At 32.7% G+C, this 18,877-nt stretch overlaps 2 protein-coding genes across 4 annotated transcripts in view; one reads left to right on the top strand and one right to left on the bottom strand.

The window, feature by feature from the left end:
- LOC136989963 (microcephalin-like) overlaps positions 1 to 4,838 on the bottom strand; it is a 305,005-nt gene extending 300,167 nt beyond the window's left edge. The window contains exon 1 of the mRNA XM_067288272.1: positions 4,825 to 4,838. The gene's annotated coding sequence lies outside the window, so the exon portion shown is untranslated. The remainder of the gene's footprint in view (positions 1 to 4,824) is intronic.
- The window catches only part of LOC136989954 (zinc finger protein basonuclin-2-like), a 117,883-nt gene extending 109,208 nt beyond the window's left edge, over positions 1 to 8,675 (top strand). For all 3 annotated transcript variants that reach the window (XM_067288262.1, XM_067288261.1, XM_067288263.1), the window contains one exon: positions 5,258 to 8,675. In XM_067288262.1, coding sequence (XP_067144363.1) covers positions 5,258 to 8,119 — 2,862 coding nt within the window. In that variant the 3' untranslated portion in view covers positions 8,120 to 8,675. The remainder of the gene's footprint in view (positions 1 to 5,257) is intronic.
- The last annotated feature ends 10,202 nt before the right edge of the window (positions 8,676 to 18,877 follow it).

Here is an 18,877-nt window from a genome sequence, read left to right as displayed (position 1 = left end):
ACCCCCACTCTCATACAAAAGCACCTTTGGATCCAAACTGTTAAAAAGATTATTTATAGATTTATATCCTATGAGAATTACTCAACCTCTTGCGATTCTTATGGATCGAGTATAAATAAATTTTCTACTTACAGTTGAAATACTTTAAAAACTCATCAATCTTGAAGTGTAAATTCTAATCAAAATATTGAATTCGTTTGTATTCGAAGTAACAATGATACTAAATCGATATTTCTCTACCACCCTGACCAGATAATTTACAAAACTAATTATATTTTCACAAGAAAAAAATGTTATACTTAATTATAACAAAAGAATAAAGTTATAAGGAATGGTAATTGAAAATAAACTACAAATATATATTTTTTTACTAATTGGTTTCCCAACCGGTAGATCGCGACTCCCAGAAAGATTGTGAATCGCATTGTCGATAAGCTAAAAGTGGGAACGGTTGAGAAATTCTATATTTTAGTGACTTCGAACAAATTTTGATCAAAGTTTATAAATAAAACCTTTAGATTTGTTTTTAAAGTTTTAATTATTTAAAATTATTTTAGATTTTATTACGTATGAGGGTCCAAAATGGATTACTAAAAATATTCTTTCAATTTAATCTAGTATATAAGAAATTCTATAAGTTTTTATAGACGAAAATAGCTAAAATTTAACGCAATTCTTCTTTATTTATAATAAAACTTAACTATGATTTGTGTTTTATTTGAAAAATAAATTCTTTCTAAGATCTGAGACGTGGAAAAAACACATCAACATGATTAATATCAGCACCTATTAAAAATTACACCTCCCTCTGATTAATTAGTCGAGAATAATATATAATTGAATAAAATTTATGTAGTCTGTCCATTTGTCTATCCGTAATTATTGAATTTGTAGCTAAATTTAAGAATAGTGAGGAAAATAGCGATGAAAAAAAAAGTGACCGAGTCAAAAAGGGAAATACACAAAAGCAGCTGTCCCAGTTCATTTTCCCATCTTTGACAAATGTGCCGGTTGGACCCAGGAACGGTCCATTTGAGCCTGAGCCCTTTCATCGTCGCAGACATCCGACAAGGAAAGGCAAGCGAGAGGGAAGTGTGCCAGCCATGGCTCATTACAACTCTGTCTCTACGCCTTGCCCCATTGCCTCGTCTCCAGCTCGACTGAATGTTTAATGACAAGACTTTGTCACTTAGCCTTTCGACAGGACATGTTGTTTTTAAACTGAGGTGCACGTCTTGGTTCACAACTTTGCAACACGTCATTAACGTTATTTATAACAACAGCATCTTGTATTGTTTAGTCTGGCGGAAACGATCAATGGGATTTTTTTTTTTTTTAATATATACGGCTCCGAAAAGTATTTGTTTCTGCAAAATTTAACCTTTCAATTATTAATTTAAAGGTCTTAAACGATATATTACGATCTAAACTATCATTTTTTATTCATTAAACGAAACAAAAACACGTCGAAACACTACGTTTACATGCCTTTTTTTTAATGTCACTAACTAACTTAGAAAAGCTAAACTCATTAAACACGCTCTTAACTTTAGTAAAATTAATATAAATGTACTCAAACTAAAAAAAAAGCGTAAACGTATTCGTACAATCCGTCTAGTTTCTATCACACATAAAAAAAAAAGTGGCACGTGTTTATAAAGGTGTGATGTCACGACAGACGATTGTGCATCACTTCAAGAGCTTGACGAACGGATTGCTCTTAGCTACAATGAGAATGTCACAGAGTTCATTCTTGTGAAAAGTAGGAACAGAATTGTACGGAAACTATTAGCTAGGAAATTTTCTTGTCAAGCAGGTCCTGGGAACTGAATGATAAATGACAGGTCTTAATGCCGGTGAACGCCGACACTGACATTTGATGTAGGTCTAGCTGCTTGTCCTGTACTAACTATAGATCTGCCCTCTTTATGTGTTTGAGAAAACAAAAGAACGTCCTCTTCAGATTTATATAATGAAGAAGATTAGTCTGTATGATGTAAGAAGATTATAAAAAGAAAAAAAAAAACACCCACTTTATTTCAAAGTTATTAATATTTATATTAATGAGAAAAATTGCTGTTAAATGGTGTAAAATATGATTTAAATATTTCAAAAATCGTATGTTTTGCAATGTGGAAAACTGTGCCATTAATGATTGGAAATATTGACGTGTCCGATAATAATAACAAGGGGAAAATAATTGTGTAATAATTCCTTGACAGTTCGGATTACTTGTTCATCAATATAAGATTCTATGCAATCCATCAATCAATTGTTTCTTTTCACCAACAAGAAACAAAACACTGGAGTTATATGTCTTATAATCATAGCTGAAGGGATGTGAAATTTGCTTCGAGTCACAGTTTAATGGATTTTTCTTTCTTAAATCGCATACTTAAATTTTGAAAACATTCCTGTATATGTTAAAAATACACTCCATTGTACCAATCAGTATGCATTCATTGTACTGTAGAACTTTTAAAATAGTTTTTACTGTATTTTAAGAAAACATAGTGTTTACTTACGTGTCGAAGGTCAGAAGAAATGTAAGCAAAAAGATATTTTAAAAAGTCAATAGAATGAAGATGGAAATAAATGGAGGGTAGAAGAGTGGCCATAAACGTGACGTCCCCAAAAAGGCACGGGATAAGTGGCCACTTCATCTGCTCCTAGTTCCGTGTCGTTGACTTGTGTCTTAGCCATCAGGACACTTGTCAACTGACTCTGTCAAACAGGTTCTGTAGAATACATCGAAGACTAGTTCTATAATAACAGTCGACCTTACTTAAGAGTTGAAGAGAATACTGACATCCCTCGGGCAACTGGGAGCGTAACCTTTTTACATCATAATAATGTTATTAGTCTCTGGCATCAGTATTATTGTTCGGGAATATGCCATCAAAGTATTTATATTTCAAATATATAAAATGATATAATGTTACATTACATCTTATTTTTTTTTTTAATTTATTCGTTTTTATATAATAAGATTTATTAGTTTTCTTTCAACAATCGACATTCCCGTTGTCACAATGTATTTATTTTCAATTGAAATTGTTTAAAAATGTACAGTACTTTCAACTGTTTGTAGTGTCTTTAATTACATTATTAAGTTATTGTTAAAGTACTTTTTAGTAGACATAAATTTTAAAATAGTGTTTATTGTTAAATAATTAAGTATATAAATGCTAATTTTCTAAAATACATTATAGAATATTTATCAAGTTTATAAATTATAGAAATCTTTACATTAAAATCCTTTATTATAATAAAATTCTTTATAAAACGAATGCACTTATATTTACTAGATTTTAAATACAATTTTAACAAATTTTTAAGTAAAATATAATATAAAATATAAAATTTCTACACTAAAATATACATAAAATTGAATTTTAATTCAATGCTGTATGTTATTTTAACATTAAATTTAAGGGAGAGGAAAAGTTTAAAGGATAAAAAATATCATTTATATGTAAAAAAAAAATAACCAGTTTTAATCACTTTATTTGCTTAAAATTTAAAAATTTAAAGAATTTTAAAGTTAATTATAATTAGAAATTATTACAAATTATAATAAACGAATTCGACTTTTCTTTATTTTTTTTATACTTTAAACAATACTTAAGTTTAATTTATATAACTATATCTGCAAAAAATTGCATTTAGAGCTGCGTATTTATCCCAAATTCAATATTTTAAGATGTATTTTTTTAATATTAATTACGTTTTCGATGAGTGGAAAATTAATTAGAAAGAGAATTATCGTATAAAGGTATAGAGAATTGCACTTGTAGAAGACAGAATCTCGACCAGTGCAGACTGAAACCATCTGGAGAGGACAGAGGTAGGACCGAATATTTCTCAGTCAATAAATTAGTAGAGCTGGTGACTTGCCAGACAGCTGGGGATAAACCGTGGATTGAGTCAAGCCAAGGCAACTGCACACCAGAAACAGGATGTTTAGCCAATTTCGGGATTGGCCCGTCCTTTGGTGAGACGTGTAATGTCAAGGCAGGTGGATGGTGACAAAGGGTTTGTTTATGTTAAGTTGATCTAATGTTTATACGATGGCGGTGACATGTCAACACTGGCACTGGCGACAAAAAACAATGTTTATTTATGCTGTTTAAAACTAGATATTAGCCAGGCATGGACTATGGCAACTACCTTTGGCAAAAGACTCAAGGACCATCCTTCTTCGCTTCTTTAAAATGTGACGTCAATAAAAGGGGTTATATAAATCTAACGCCAAAAGTCAATCCTGTCAACTGATCATGTAAGATTTAAAACCTTAATTTATATAATAATTTTTATCTATTGAAAGATATAGCCTATATATAAGCGTATTAAACTCGTCCTACATTAAATAATTGCTTAATTTATATAAATAACTACGTGCGTTATAGAGAGGTCTTGGTAGTTTAGTTATAATGTTATTGCTTATCGAAGTAATAAATTTTTGTCTTTCTTTTAAAGCAATAAATTGATCGTCGTAGTGGTTCAATTTTTGACATTTTGATATAGAACGATAGTTTAGCATCTAATCTAAGTGGTGGCTTTTATCGAACCGCAACATAAACATTTTCAGGGATTTACTTGTGTTTATCGAAAGTGTCATCTAATTAAAATAAAAACGTTACAGTAGCACTTTGTCGAAGAAAACGCACTTATTAAAGGTATCAAAGTGTTTAATATTCAACTGTTTTTTCCCTCTACTTTCGACGGTAATCTGATCATTAAAATTGAACTTGTGATATAATTTGGAAGCTTCTAACAGGATGAATTTCTGAAAACCATCCCTCGATAATAATGAATGTGGACGGTCTTTTCTTATATTATTGTTTGAGGAAAGTAGCTAAGTATTTATTTTTCAGGTACAGAAAACTATCTACAGAGGATGTGCAAAAGTTTTAAATTTGGCTACGGCACCATCTGGTTGCCAGAAGTTGACGTTTGCTTTGGACATCTTCAATAACTAGCATCAACGTTGAACATGTCTCTAAACTATTTTTATAAACTATATAAGATTTTAAGAATTTATACGTCTATTTTTATTTTTATACTAAAGTTTATATTCTATAATTTGTCCTTTAACATTAATAATAAACCAAAAAGTTCATATGTTAAATTGATTATATTACACTCGGAATCAAAATGAATCGTCTGATGATAACGCTATTTACACATAATTTTCGAAAATTACAATAAATGTTATTTTATTTTTAGAATAATTTATTTTTATTTTTATTTTTAGGACGCTGCTGGCAACGTTCTGGATAGATGGATCCTGGCGACCAGAGAAGAAGAGCCTCTTATTCTCCAACAGTTCCTCAGATTTGGTGAAACAAAGACAATTTCTCAACAATTACTTGTACAAGAAAGTAGCGAGAGACAAGATTATGTGATTCATGCACCCAGAGCTGATTCTGATATTAAAAAATTCATTGACAGAACAAACAGAGTTGCGAGCACTGCATTCTTCAAACACAATAGTGTTTATACAGCGAGTCCACATGGTACTAGTATACAGTCACTACCAGTTACTTGTTCCTCTATGTTTAGACATCCTTCCAGTGTAAGTTCTACACACTCATTATCTCCAAACGAAGGTTCTCCAATCGAGAGAAACAGTCCCTTGGCTATCTCTCCGCTTAATAAGCTACAAAATATGCAACCGTATGACTTTCGACGAGAGAAAACCAGTCCCGAAACGAGAACTTCTGAAGCTCCAGCGATATCCTTAACTCATAGTACACCTCTTTCCTCTCCAACAACTTCAATTCCATCTTTACCCACATTAAGTACTACTTTAACAAATCATACATCAACTGCCACTGTTAATTCAGACTTTAGTGTCACAGACGGTGGTTCCGACGACGACACAAATAGTGCTATTAACTTAAGCCAATCGTCTACAGGACATATGGATTCTGTTTATGCAGCTAAAAAAGTTCGACATTTAAGAAAATCAGCCAATCCAATGAAAAGAAGGTGGAATCCAATTGTCTTAAGCACTCTAAACACGAATCCTTCGACAGGAAAAAAACGAGTACAGTGCCACGTGTGCCTAAAAACGTTCTGTGACAAAGGTGCTTTGAAGATTCATTTCAGTGCTGTTCATTTAAGAGAGATGCATAAATGCACTGTGGAAGGATGTAATATGATGTTCAGTTCGCGAAGAAGTAGAAACAGACATAGTGCCAATCCGAATCCTAAATTGCACACCCCAAATTTAAGGCGAAAAATTAATCCACACGATGGAAGGACCAGTAATCCCTTCCCACTTATTCCACCAAGTGCCCTCATTAATTTTAACAGCAATCTTATTCCTTCAGGTGTAAATCAGTTAATGGACAGAGATGGTCCCGTTACTCCTGAAAGTGAAATTACTTCTCATATTCCTATGGGAACTATGAAAGAAACAGTCGTATCTCATTCAGCATCAGTATTACACAAGTATGATGAGGATGGAGCACTGCCATTAACTAAAAAAGCACGAGTAGAGCATGATATTGAAGATGTGAGCAATGGAGCCGAAGAAGGAATGGATCTAACTACAAAAGACGATGGTCTAAACAATAGGGGAGTAAGAAAAAGGAAAAGTTTAAACCCTACAAAGTGTGCTGTGACATCTGATGATGATCTTCAGTATGTTTCAACAGATGATTCATCTAGTGATACATATATCGATCAAGCAGATGAAAATGGACTTTTGGATTCAAAATCCGAAGACGGAACTTCTGATTTAGCGGACGATTCCAAAGACGAAGACCTCGACAAAGACGATCTAGATGAGAAAGAAGAAAAGAGAGAGTCTAGAATTATTCGTACAGAAATATTACAATATGAACATATTAAAACCGAAACTATTAAATCCAGACACATGGATGTAAAAAATTCTTTAGATTTTTCTAAACGAGAATTATCTATAAATCACAATAATGAAGTAGAGGATTTATCTGAAAATCCATTACGTCATTTGGAATCATTATCTCTTGGGGCATTCAATAATATGGTATCGACAAATTCCAGGAACCATTTGACACAGAATAATCCTGTTACTAGTGGTGTACTTTATCATGCCCCGGGATTAGGTCTGGCATCATCTCTACCCTCTGAAAGTTGTCGAGATTTAAATGTCACGGGGACAGACTTGTCTGGAAACACAATAGTACCACCGGCATCGTATCCTCCAGTTAATAACAATAGCGATCAAGAAAGCGATCACATGTCTTTGATGCCAGTTTATCGTGATGCTTCCATTGGGTCTAACATGGAAATTCCTGTAGATAAAGAAAATCCCAGAAGATGTACAGCTTGTGGAAAAATTTTCCAGAATCATTTTGGTGTGAAAACTCATTACCAAAATGTTCATCTAAAACTTATGCACAAGTGTACCGTAGAGGGATGCAATGCGGCATTTCCATCTAAACGAAGCCGAGATAGACACAGTGCCAACTTGAATTTACACAGGAAACTTCTTTCGACATCATCGGATAAGGGTGGTGCATTTTTCGACAAAGCTTCACTGTATCCTTATCATCCAGGAGTTGCTTTAAGGGACGAGTTTTTCAGTAGACTTTACGATCCTCAGAGTTTGTCTCTGGGATTTCCTGACATATATCATGGACGTATACCGACGTGTGGTCCAGATGGACTCGGTGCCTCTTTCACAAATCACTTGGGAGCGAGTAATCCATTGTCGACAATGCCACCTTTCCATCCAGCATTTATGGCACCCACGTCATCCGCGTCGGGGGGAACGTTATCGGAAGGAATAGCCGTAGTAGAAACGAGTGGAAGGAATTCACCAACAAGCACGATGAGTTCGGCCCAAAGCCCTCAACCCGCATCGCCCAGTCCTGCTAAAACAACATATCCAGCGTGTTTGGAAGAAGAACTAGGTGCAGACAGCGACGGAAAGTATTCTTGCGAATTTTGTGACAAGAAATTTCACGAAAACGTCGTGTTAAGAGAACATTACGAAAAATCGCATACTCAGGAGGTTCAACGCTGTTCGGTAGAAGGTTGTAACAAAGTGTTCCTATCGAGGAGGACCCGTACTTTACACGAGGAATTCCATAACAAAAAGGAAAAGGTGGCAACCACCTCTTAACTATAACTTTCAACTCTCTTTCATTTTTATCTGTACGATGGACGTCTATGTAATATTATATGCATTCTGTGCCAACAGTTTCTCAATCCGCTGGGAAAAACGTCAGTTTAAAGGAGAAAGTGTGATGTAATATAGTTGTTTGTTCGTCGACGTTTCTTTCTCATCCTTCACTGGTGACGACCTGGTGGAGTCTTCCAGACTATTTTCTTAAGTGTCTCCGTTTTTTCTCCCCCTTTTTTTGCCAGATCGGAGTGAAAACTGCCTCTAGTTAGTTGGACAGTTGGGTGTTGTCCCCGTACGAAAATAAAAAAACAGTACAAACTAGTTGGGAATGTGAACTATGTCCCCGTTTGTTCTGTCATTTGTAGCCTCCGAAAAAACAAAAAAGGTTTTTTGAAAGTTGTTAGAAAAGGAGTTGTTTATCTCCGCCAAAACTGATGTTTAAAAATAAGATAGCATTAATATTTCTCAGCCAAAAGTTAAATTATTTACTCCCAGTCATTTCCACAGATATTGTATCACCCTATAAGGTGACATATTAAAGTACTTAAACTATTTCATTGTGTAATTTATCAAATATATATATAACATAGTTAATTATTGTACATATTTTATCAATTTCACGCCACATTTTATCAAATTATATATATTAAAATACATTAAATAGATGTTAAACTAACAAATTTACACTTTTTCTTTCCATCTTTATTGCATTTTCTTATTATAATTAAAATAAATTTTCGTTTTTTCGTATAAATCATTAACATAGATCTTGTAATATTTTTTTTTTAATTCTAATTTTACTTTGAAGAATAATTTATTATTATTAAACTTTTCAAAATTTATTTAAGATATAATAAACATGATTATATTGAAGTAGTTCATTGTGATTAACTAACAATAATTAATCGTAGTAAAGCATTATTTTAAATTAACTCAGTTAAAGTTCTTGATTAAAAGATGATAATTACAGATAAAGCATTTTACTGTGATGAGATACAATAATAATAATAATAATAATAATAATAACAATAAAAACATTATTCTAATTAACTAAATGTGCTTAAAGTATTTTATTGTGAAAAACTGCAATTAAGATACTTGATTACAATAAAGATATTATGCTATTATGATAAACTATCATTAATTACATTTAAAGCACTTTATCGTTATAAATTAATTACGTTTAAAGCATTTTATTGTGGTAATTATCATCGAAGCACTTCATTACCATAAATTACCATTAAAACACTTTATTATACTCAACCTAATTATGGCCGAGCGGTCAAAATTACAAGTTATTTAACTAAAAGAAATTTATTAAAATATTATAAAATATGCTCGCAATTTCAAATTTAAAAGAAAATCCTAATCACGCAAACTGCATTTTATTTTATTTTATTTTATAGATTGTAAGCTTGCCATTAAACTGAATGTTGTGCCCGGTCACGTGATGCGGAATACACCTTTCCCCTATTGCATCTGGTTATTTATTTTTGAAAGGAATCGAATCGGTAATGAATTTTTCATTAAAACATAACTAAAAACATACGACAAATGCTAAACGATGGGAAATATAGTAAATCCTGCAGATTAATGTCATCCGAATGGGATTGTGTAGAGGAAGCTCCCTTTCCATTACAGCTTTTTCTAATGCTTTCTACATAGGAGATGGGGTAAAGAGATGGGGATGACCTCGCAGCAAGATTGAATGGGACTCAGGTGAACGGATAAATCCTCCTTCGTCTTGCTATTAAATCCTGGCAATACATCTTCGCGCAAATGTTTTATAATTACCAAATCGCACGGATCGTTCTGCGATAAAGATCGTCAGAAAAGAAGAATAAAAAAGAATATCTTACTTGGTAGGATTTTGTATTGGATTCTTTGGTGTTAACGCTACAAAAGATTTTCCTTTTTTTTTTTTTTTTTTTTTTCTCCTATAATTTCTATAAGAAATAATATAATTGCGTGCTTAACATAGAGTTGCGACAATTATTCGCAGGAATTTCTTTTTTAAAAAAATCCTAGCAAGATACACACTCCTTATCCTACTATTTAATGATCATTAACCTATATTTTTAAAGGAGAACGTATGCTTAAATAATATACTATCATTAAGCTGTATAGGAGTATCTATTTGTAAAGAAGGAAATATACACCTCTTTTCTTTATTTCAAAGTCTTACAATGGTTTATACGTGCCACAAATGAGTAGATAATATACTTAAGGAACATTATTCCACTTTAAAAATATATAATTTTGAATTTTAGGGGGGGGTTAAATATTATTAAAAACGATGAACGTGAAACAGTTTTTGAAATGTTGTAAGAACTAATTATTGCATGTGTTTAAAACTTTGTTTGTAACTGTTGCCGTCGAATTGAAAAAATAAATGACAGGAAGTTCAACACAAACTGTGAAAAGATGGCTCCTTATAAATAGAACATCCTTAACACAATCGCGACCATCGGCGAGAGAAATCGTTCATCCGTTCTGTCCACCATTAACAGGGAAGTGAGGACATGAAGTGTTATTGTCAACATCCTTTCGCTTACTCGAGTCTGCACAGGATATTGACTCTAGCAACATCTTTCTTGGTACAAAAAGGGAAATGCTTCACTTGCAGATCCTACTGTACAGGAACTGTGTTCAATGTCAGGATGTTAGTCTCTGTCTTACTCTATAAAAAGAATGAAAGGGCTTTTAGAATGCACTAAATTATACCTTGTCATTAGTATTTACATACAGACATACAGTTTATTTTTGTATATATATATATATCTATTATATTATAAAAATAATCTCGATTTAATCGAGAAAAAATGTCATTGATTAACAGTTTCGCTTAATCTTTTCACGTCAAAATCTATTTGAAACTAAAGTAGAGAGGCCTATAAAGAAAAATAAATGTTCAATTTAAAACGAATGAGATTAATTCTGAATAATAAAGAGAATAAAGTTTAATGTATTCATAGAATCATCGATTTTCTAGCTTAGCTGAATATGCTCCCGATCATTCATTCAATGACATCCTGACATGCAACAGAAAGAAATCTTTGGCTTTGCATACTCTTCCTGTCTTTCAAAATCCACTCCTATAGTCTCTGCTCATAACTTTCAATAAAAGATTTTTTAAAGAAAGGAGTCAGTTGTATCAGTCGGCCCTCTTTATGCACTCCTTTGTACGATTTAGATGTAAATACTCCATCATTAATTACATCTCGATATATAAAAGGCTTATCGAGTGACCCGCGGTGGTCTTTTGTACGCATTCGTGAAGACATTCCGTCACTCGGGTTCAAAACAGTGACGTCACGCCACGAATATGATGTATGATATAGCAGTTGTCAATGTCCCAATGGTAGACAACGCAGTTACAGGAGTCTAAACATAAGAAGAAATTAATGGGATTTGCAGCAATGACTAATAGTCTCGTAGCTGGACAACGCAGTGGGTATGGAAGATGGAATTAACCCCAGCACCTCACGTGATTAAGTATCGAAGTAAAAAGGATCACATTCCTACAAGTAGGCTATTTGTTTCAAGCACGTTTTTAACATGGCTACCGAAAAAAGTCCAGCTTATTTAATCAACTCCACGTTTTTAATGAGATCTAAGAATACAATGATAAAAATGGATCATTTATTCATACAGAACCATTAGTAATCGACATGATTGATTCTAAGTGTTAAGCGCATTAAACACGAGAATTTTTTGAAGTTTCCTGTGTAAAACATTAGCTCCCGATCATTTAAACGATCGGAGATCGATTTTTTAAACGTTAACTAATTTTTTGGATGCTGCGGTGTGCAGCAATACGAATGGAATGCGGGAAAGTACACACGTTTCTACAGAAAATGAATTTAATTCTAAATATTAGTCACATTAACTCGAGATTTTTTTTTTTTTTAATTTCGTATCTAAAGTGTTATTTCCTGACTAATCAAACATAATAAAAATTTAAATAATCGAATTTTTTGACTGTTGCAGCGTGTAGCAGCGCGAATGAGATGCGGAAAAGTAGACACATTTGTATAGCGAATGAGTTTAATATTTTAGGGGGAAAAAAATGTTTCCATACAAGGACAAGTACACGTGTGGACACCACCCAACTCTTTCGATCATTAATACAGGTATATAGGAGGCCGCTGCTTCCCTATTATCCACGTAGCGTACCTAATGTTTGTGTCACCGAACAAATCTCCATCAATCACTTTGCTTCACGTCTTCTTAACAATCACTCCTAAGTAATTACTGGTTGAGTTCTCACGGCTGTGACTCGTGATCTGTCGTCGAAATGACAGGATTTCGAAGTAGGACAAGTCGGTTAGTAATTGCAAAGTGTAGACTCCATCACGAGTATGCTCAAGGAGAGGCTCTTTATCAATTAGAAGTTGATCAGGCGAAAGATTAAATTATTCTCTAACCATTTTTTAAGAGTTTTTTGAAGGAAAACTCGTCACACAAAAACCTTAGAACAATACAAGAATTGGTTTACGAGGTCAAAAGGTTATTCACGACTAAATTATTGTTTACGTGATTCGAAACTTTGCTTAATTATATCTCAGATGTAGACTTTAATGTTTTGCGCTTCTACTAATTTATCCAAGAGCCGAATTTAAAGGGTATTAACGCCCGATAATTCGTTCGAATGCATAATATTAAAGGAGACAAAAGAAGCGCTTTAAGTTATTTCTAGAAAGCCGCAAAGAGATCCTATATCAAGTAATTGCTTGGTTAGCCTGAAGGCTCTTAATTAGATCCATTACAATAGGATAATTCTTTATTCATTTGGAGGTAGGCGTGTAGAAACAGGCCCATCTAATTAATATAAAACGGCATTATAAAACCGGTATCTATGGGCATTCATCTTCATCATATATATAAGGAAGAATTTTTTTTTCTTCTACCAACCTGTAAAATCTCTTCGGACGAGCTACAGAATGGTGTATTTCGTAGAGTGTCACGCTTAGGTCCGATCTTGTCTTGGGTTAACAAAGCAGAGTAATGCACGTTAGTTGATAAATCACGTTGAGCAAGTTTGCGTGAGATGAGTGACGGACGGGTGAGGCGGTCGCGATTATCGATGGGTTTCTATCGTGACGTCCTAGTGTCGGGTTGACTGGCGATGAGGGTTTTTTCAGACCACCTCCCTCGCTCTCTACTCTCTCTCTCAGGTAATAGATTTGCTAGAGAGTTCTCCCTCTTGGCCGGCTCCCGTATACCCTCCCAGACTGTTATGAGTTGGTAGTGTTCTTGCCAAATTTACCTACTGAATAATCAAAGAACGGAGGGGGGTATTCCCACGCCACTGTATGAACTCGCACACTGTCTCAACTTATGAATAAAACCGACTGGGAAACTTTTCTCCTCCGTCTTGTCTAATAAATGGAAATTTTTGCACATTCAAAATTTTCCCACGTTTTAAATTTTAAAGTTACCCACTACTACGCTTCTGATACTTTTTTATCTATTCTCTCATTTAATTCTACCCAACGCCAACTTTAGACGGGACTCTGTATATGACGTCACTGGGAATTAACTTCATCTCCCATCGCACACCAAACATAGAAGAGTAAATTGATTCTTACCCCCCTCCGAAACTTCACCCTCGGAAGATAGACACATAGGCCTAGTAGTAGGTCAATATATCTTAAGTTAGCCAGCACATAATAGTTCATCCTTTCTACCGTTACTGCTAACTTTATAAACATTCTTCACTCTTTTTTTTTCAAACGTTTCAAAAATTAATATTTATCTGCCAACTTCTCCTTTTCTAATACATAATAAGACGTTGTAACTGAGGGGTTTGCCTATTTAATAATCCAATAATTTATCCCCATTATTATTCAAAACAAAGGCATCATTAGTTCAACGAAGATTTATCAGTTACTAGGATTTAACTCGAAATAGGTTAATCATTTTTTCGGGTTTAGACATTTTGTTAAAGCTAACAGATGTTTTATTTTAATGATATCTTTAAATTAGTTCCATCATCTATTTCTATACATATAAATCATTAAAGAAACTATGCAATGTTTTAAATCTATAAGTTAATCTTACAGGTCTGAGCGATTCTCATTTCTTTTCTTTCTATAATCATCATCCTTCTTTTTATTTTTTTTAAGAAACTGGAGCCGAAAAAATTAGTTTTTATTATTATTTTTTTTTAGAAAAATGTTTTTGGATAGAAGCCAAATTATTTGTAAAGTTGTGTGAAATATTTTTCTGCTCTGTTTAAGGTATTTCCTTTACGCAGTTTTGCAATAACTTGTTACGTGTCTTCTGATAATTAATAATTTAGATGCATAAAAATCGAATTTTAAAATGTATTTTTAAGATAAAGGATATAATTTTTTGGAAGATGAGTAAGTTATAAATCAGAAATGATGATGTAGGAAACACAACGAGAGAAAAATGTGCTTCTTGATCGGATCTGAACCGTTATTCAGTCGAAAGGCACGAGTTCGGTTCATCCACATATTTTTACTGTTTAAGTACTAATCAATTTATTTAGATAGACTAGCTGTTACTTTAACAAAATAAATAAGCTAAAATTAAATCAAAAAGGTCTTAAACATTTAAGATTAATAAATTTTGTTTAATTATCAACGAAAAAAATAACAATAAATATAATACTTTTTACATAAATAAACGATTAAAATATTACTTTTTTGTTAGAAGGTTTTCATAAGGTTAACGATCAAACTGGGGTCAGAAACTTTGTTAAGCTGTTTTCTACACTTAATCTAGTTTTACAGGTTTAAAAAAAAAGAGAGATTACTTACGAATTTTATTTCAGAAGCGATATCTACAACTTCATTTATAGTAAAGAAAGAAGAAGAAGAAGAAGAAGCTTAAAGAAAACAGCAGCGCAACTGCAAGGTTCATCGAATGCTTTCTAACAATTAACTCGTGAACCATAGATTAAAGCTAACACTTTGTACAGGTTGATGATAAAAAAGTTTTCAAGTTTTCCTTTAATGTTGTGTCGATGGAGAAGATTGAAGTCAGCGTAATTAGAAGTTCTCCTAGACAGAGATTCAGTAGCAGTATATTACTTTTTATTATGGCCATAAAGTTCCAAAGCTAATCGTTCTGTAGAACAGGTTAAATTTTCACAGTGAGATACGACTTGACTTAATGACCTACAATTACGGTTGACTAGTTTCGGAATAGCGTGGAACCACTCCGTGTCCACCCTCACCACTAACTGCCAAAAACCATCATCATCCACTTAAATAAAAATGATCGTGTTAGGAATATCAATAACTATTCAACACTCTTCTATACCTTCCATTTTTATATATATATATATATGTATTATTGATAAATTTGGTGACAAACTATTAACAACTGTCACACTCTTACTTCACCATCCACTTACTGCACATATACATGATTTTCATCAGGATAAAAGCAAATTTATGTACGGATAAGCGAGAAGATGAACTATGGAAAGAATAAGCACGGATTTTCCAAGAGTGGAATCGTATTAAATTTATCAATTTGTATAAAAGAATCGAAGAGAAACTAGTGCAGTAGGTCATTAACTTAGTAACATTGACCATAAGTACCATCAGTAGAGAAGGGGGATGTCAAAATGTCGTATAAGAAACGTGCAACCATTTTATTCCGCAAATTAATGCTAAAGAAGAAAAGATGAAGATAATTATTGATATGATGTATATATGATTGATTATCGCACGTTTCTTAACTAAAATTACTTTGATTTTATCTATTATTTGATGTACGAATTCGTCTCTCTTTGATATTTTTTTTCCCCTCCCCTCACACAAAAGTCAATAAACTAATTATCAGTCGACAATAATTAATAAGTTTAATATTTGTCAATTCCAAAATAGGAGTTGTAAAATATAAATAATATAATTTAAAGAGGAAAAAATAATAATAATAATAAAAAAAAAGCATTTATTTAACATTAACAAATTAGTGTAACTTGTTATATCTATTGAAATATGTGGTTAGGATTTTTTTCTTTCTGTATTCTTAAACGATTTGGGATATTGGATACATCTCGGAACGATATTAATCATCATTGTTATAAATTGGTTACGAGCAGGATTTTCTAATGCCAGGGGGCAAGATGCCAGATGGGGCCTCTAATTCTTTAGACAAAACAAAACAGTACTTATTTTAATGAAACTACCATCAGTTACGCCTTTAGCAACACTAGAAAAAAAACCTCTACCCCTTACAAAATTTATATCAGGAAGATGAGTTAGTTAACTTAGCTACAACACACCTTCTTGGATAAAAATATTAAAAAGATATAAGTGATGTATGCTTCTTTTCTTTTTCTATATACAACGTCCAATTTTTGTGTGTTTTTTTTTTTTTTTAATTTTTTCTAAATCTTATTTTCGTCGTGGACAACAATATGATGGATACAAATCTACCGAAGCAGCTGACACAAACTTTGATTAACCAAGGTATCGTTCCTACGGCGTTTAATTTGTTTTAGATTACAATTTGAAACTACCTGAGGACTAAACAAAAAAAAAAAAAATGGATGTGGAAGGCGTGAGAATGAAAAAAGACACAAGATTGGTCCACGTGTTCCTGCACATGCACGCACGCCATCTGACGAAGCGAGCTATAACTAAGCCAGCTGATTAACTACACTTCCGGATGAAAAATGTACATTCACCTGTGATTTTATCATAAAGAAATTGTGATCTAGTCGCATCACACCGAATATTATCACTCACGTTTTACGTGTAATACTTACATTAGATATTGGATGAATTTATTGTGTTTTCTTCGTTGCTCTGTTCTAAATTAGAACATCCTACAGCTAATTTTTGTTTTTTCCGTGTAAACAAAATAATCCTATTTAAATTTTTTGTGCACAACATTATGTTCTCATTAATGTTCTTCCATGTTTTCTCATTAGTATATTCTTTTAAATCTTGAACAAAGAAGTTGTTGACGTGTTCTATAGGCTTCTAGACTTTATCACTGTATGAATGTACCTATACTGTATTTACTAACTACTGTATAAATTTCCATACTGGAGGTGTCTTTTAGTGCTCCATACATCTCTACACTCTGTAGCTTTCGATGTTTTCTCTATTAACTCAATGCACTATGGCTTTCTATCTGATCACCTCTCTAAAATTTAGCATAAGTCTGAAAATAACTTGATAGATATAGAAAAGACAGCATTAAAGCTTTAATAAAAATAAAAAATTCTTCATTAAAATCCAATAGAAATCGCACGATATTTGCCGACATTTAATGATTTGATCATGATACGAATACACTAAACAACACGTACAAAAGAGACTAACTCATTAAAAATTAGACGTAAGGTAAACGGGTTTTTAACAAGGTTCCAATTATAATTAAGAGTAAGGAAATAGGAAACGTTCAACACATTTATAGGTCTATATATATATATATTAAATTTTAATTGTTATATCTGAGCGTGGGAAGAAAGGTTTCGATTTAAATTGTTAAACTGTCATTACATAAAACTTAATCTCGATTTAAAAATAAGTGTGACTGTATAGTGGTGTAAGTGTAGAAATATAAATCATGCGAATGATTCTTTGTTTATTTCATTAAAATAACTCTTAAAAATTGCTATTTATAAAGGAAAAAAATGCATACAAAGCACCGATTTGGTGAGATATCCAAGAAGATATATAATCAAAGGGTCGACGTCCGTGATGAGTGAAAATGGACATTAGCCACATGACCCTAAAGTCAATGTGACAATAATCCCATGTCGCAATGGTCCGGAGACATAGAACTAATGGAGATGTAATGACACGGTACACAAGACCACTTTACCCCGTTCACGACATGATTAGACATTGAGGGGTGTGCCCTGCATCATCATTTCTCTCAACACGTGACATATCTTGGCACCAAATAGTTTTTTGAACGATTTCAGCCTTAGGTAAGGAGAAGAAAAAAAAAAGAATATCTTTTTTTTTTCCTGAAAGATCACTTTAAACATTATCCAGGTATACACGAGTCATCTTCATTTGCACAATTTAAATGTGTATCCACTAGTCTAGAAGTTAATGGAGTTACTATATAAAAAAAAATCATCCGTAATATCTCACGATATAGGAAAAAGTTTTATAAATTATTATTATTATTATTATTTTTACTTTTAACTAATAAAATAACACAGTTTTTGTTCTTTTCCTATAGAAAGAGCTTGAGTATGATGCTGTTTCCTCTTGCCAAACATAAAAAAAAAAGAAAGCAAACTGCAATTGTTTAAAAGTACAACAGAACATTTTTCCAATAAAAGAGACATAAAAAAACAGTTTTAATCGATGTACGTACGTAGTCTGTACACAGTGAAGTCTGGCTTTATACTAGATAATCAATTCCGGATCAGCAAGACGATCGCAACAATAGCGTTACAGAGATAAGACTGACAAGATACGACTCCTGATAATGTCCTGGTGGGGTGATCCCTTGCCACGCTACACGACTACGAGACTGTTATCTGTGTGGTGACATCCGAATGAGTGTCTACGACACGTCACGTGCAACCAAATTAGCACAGTTGTCATACGTAGATGCTGAATGTTACACCGGGGAAAACAGCGGGAGGTCTCTTCCATTTATTAATATATGTTGAATATTATTGGATAAAATTAATTTTTTTTTAAATAATCAATATTAAATAATGATAAAATGTAATTAATATATTAAAAATATAAAAAGTTGACTCAATTTTTTGTAATTATTTCTTAAAGTCGAATGAAA

This window comes from Centruroides vittatus, unplaced genomic scaffold (genome assembly GCF_030686945.1).
Source record: "Centruroides vittatus isolate TY-2023 unplaced genomic scaffold, ASM3068694v2 scaffold_861, whole genome shotgun sequence".
In the NCBI taxonomy this organism is placed as follows: Eukaryota; Metazoa; Arthropoda; class Arachnida; order Scorpiones; family Buthidae; genus Centruroides; species Centruroides vittatus.
The sequence above is the reverse complement of the archived record's forward strand: the minus strand, read 5'-3'. Positions and strand labels throughout refer to the sequence as shown.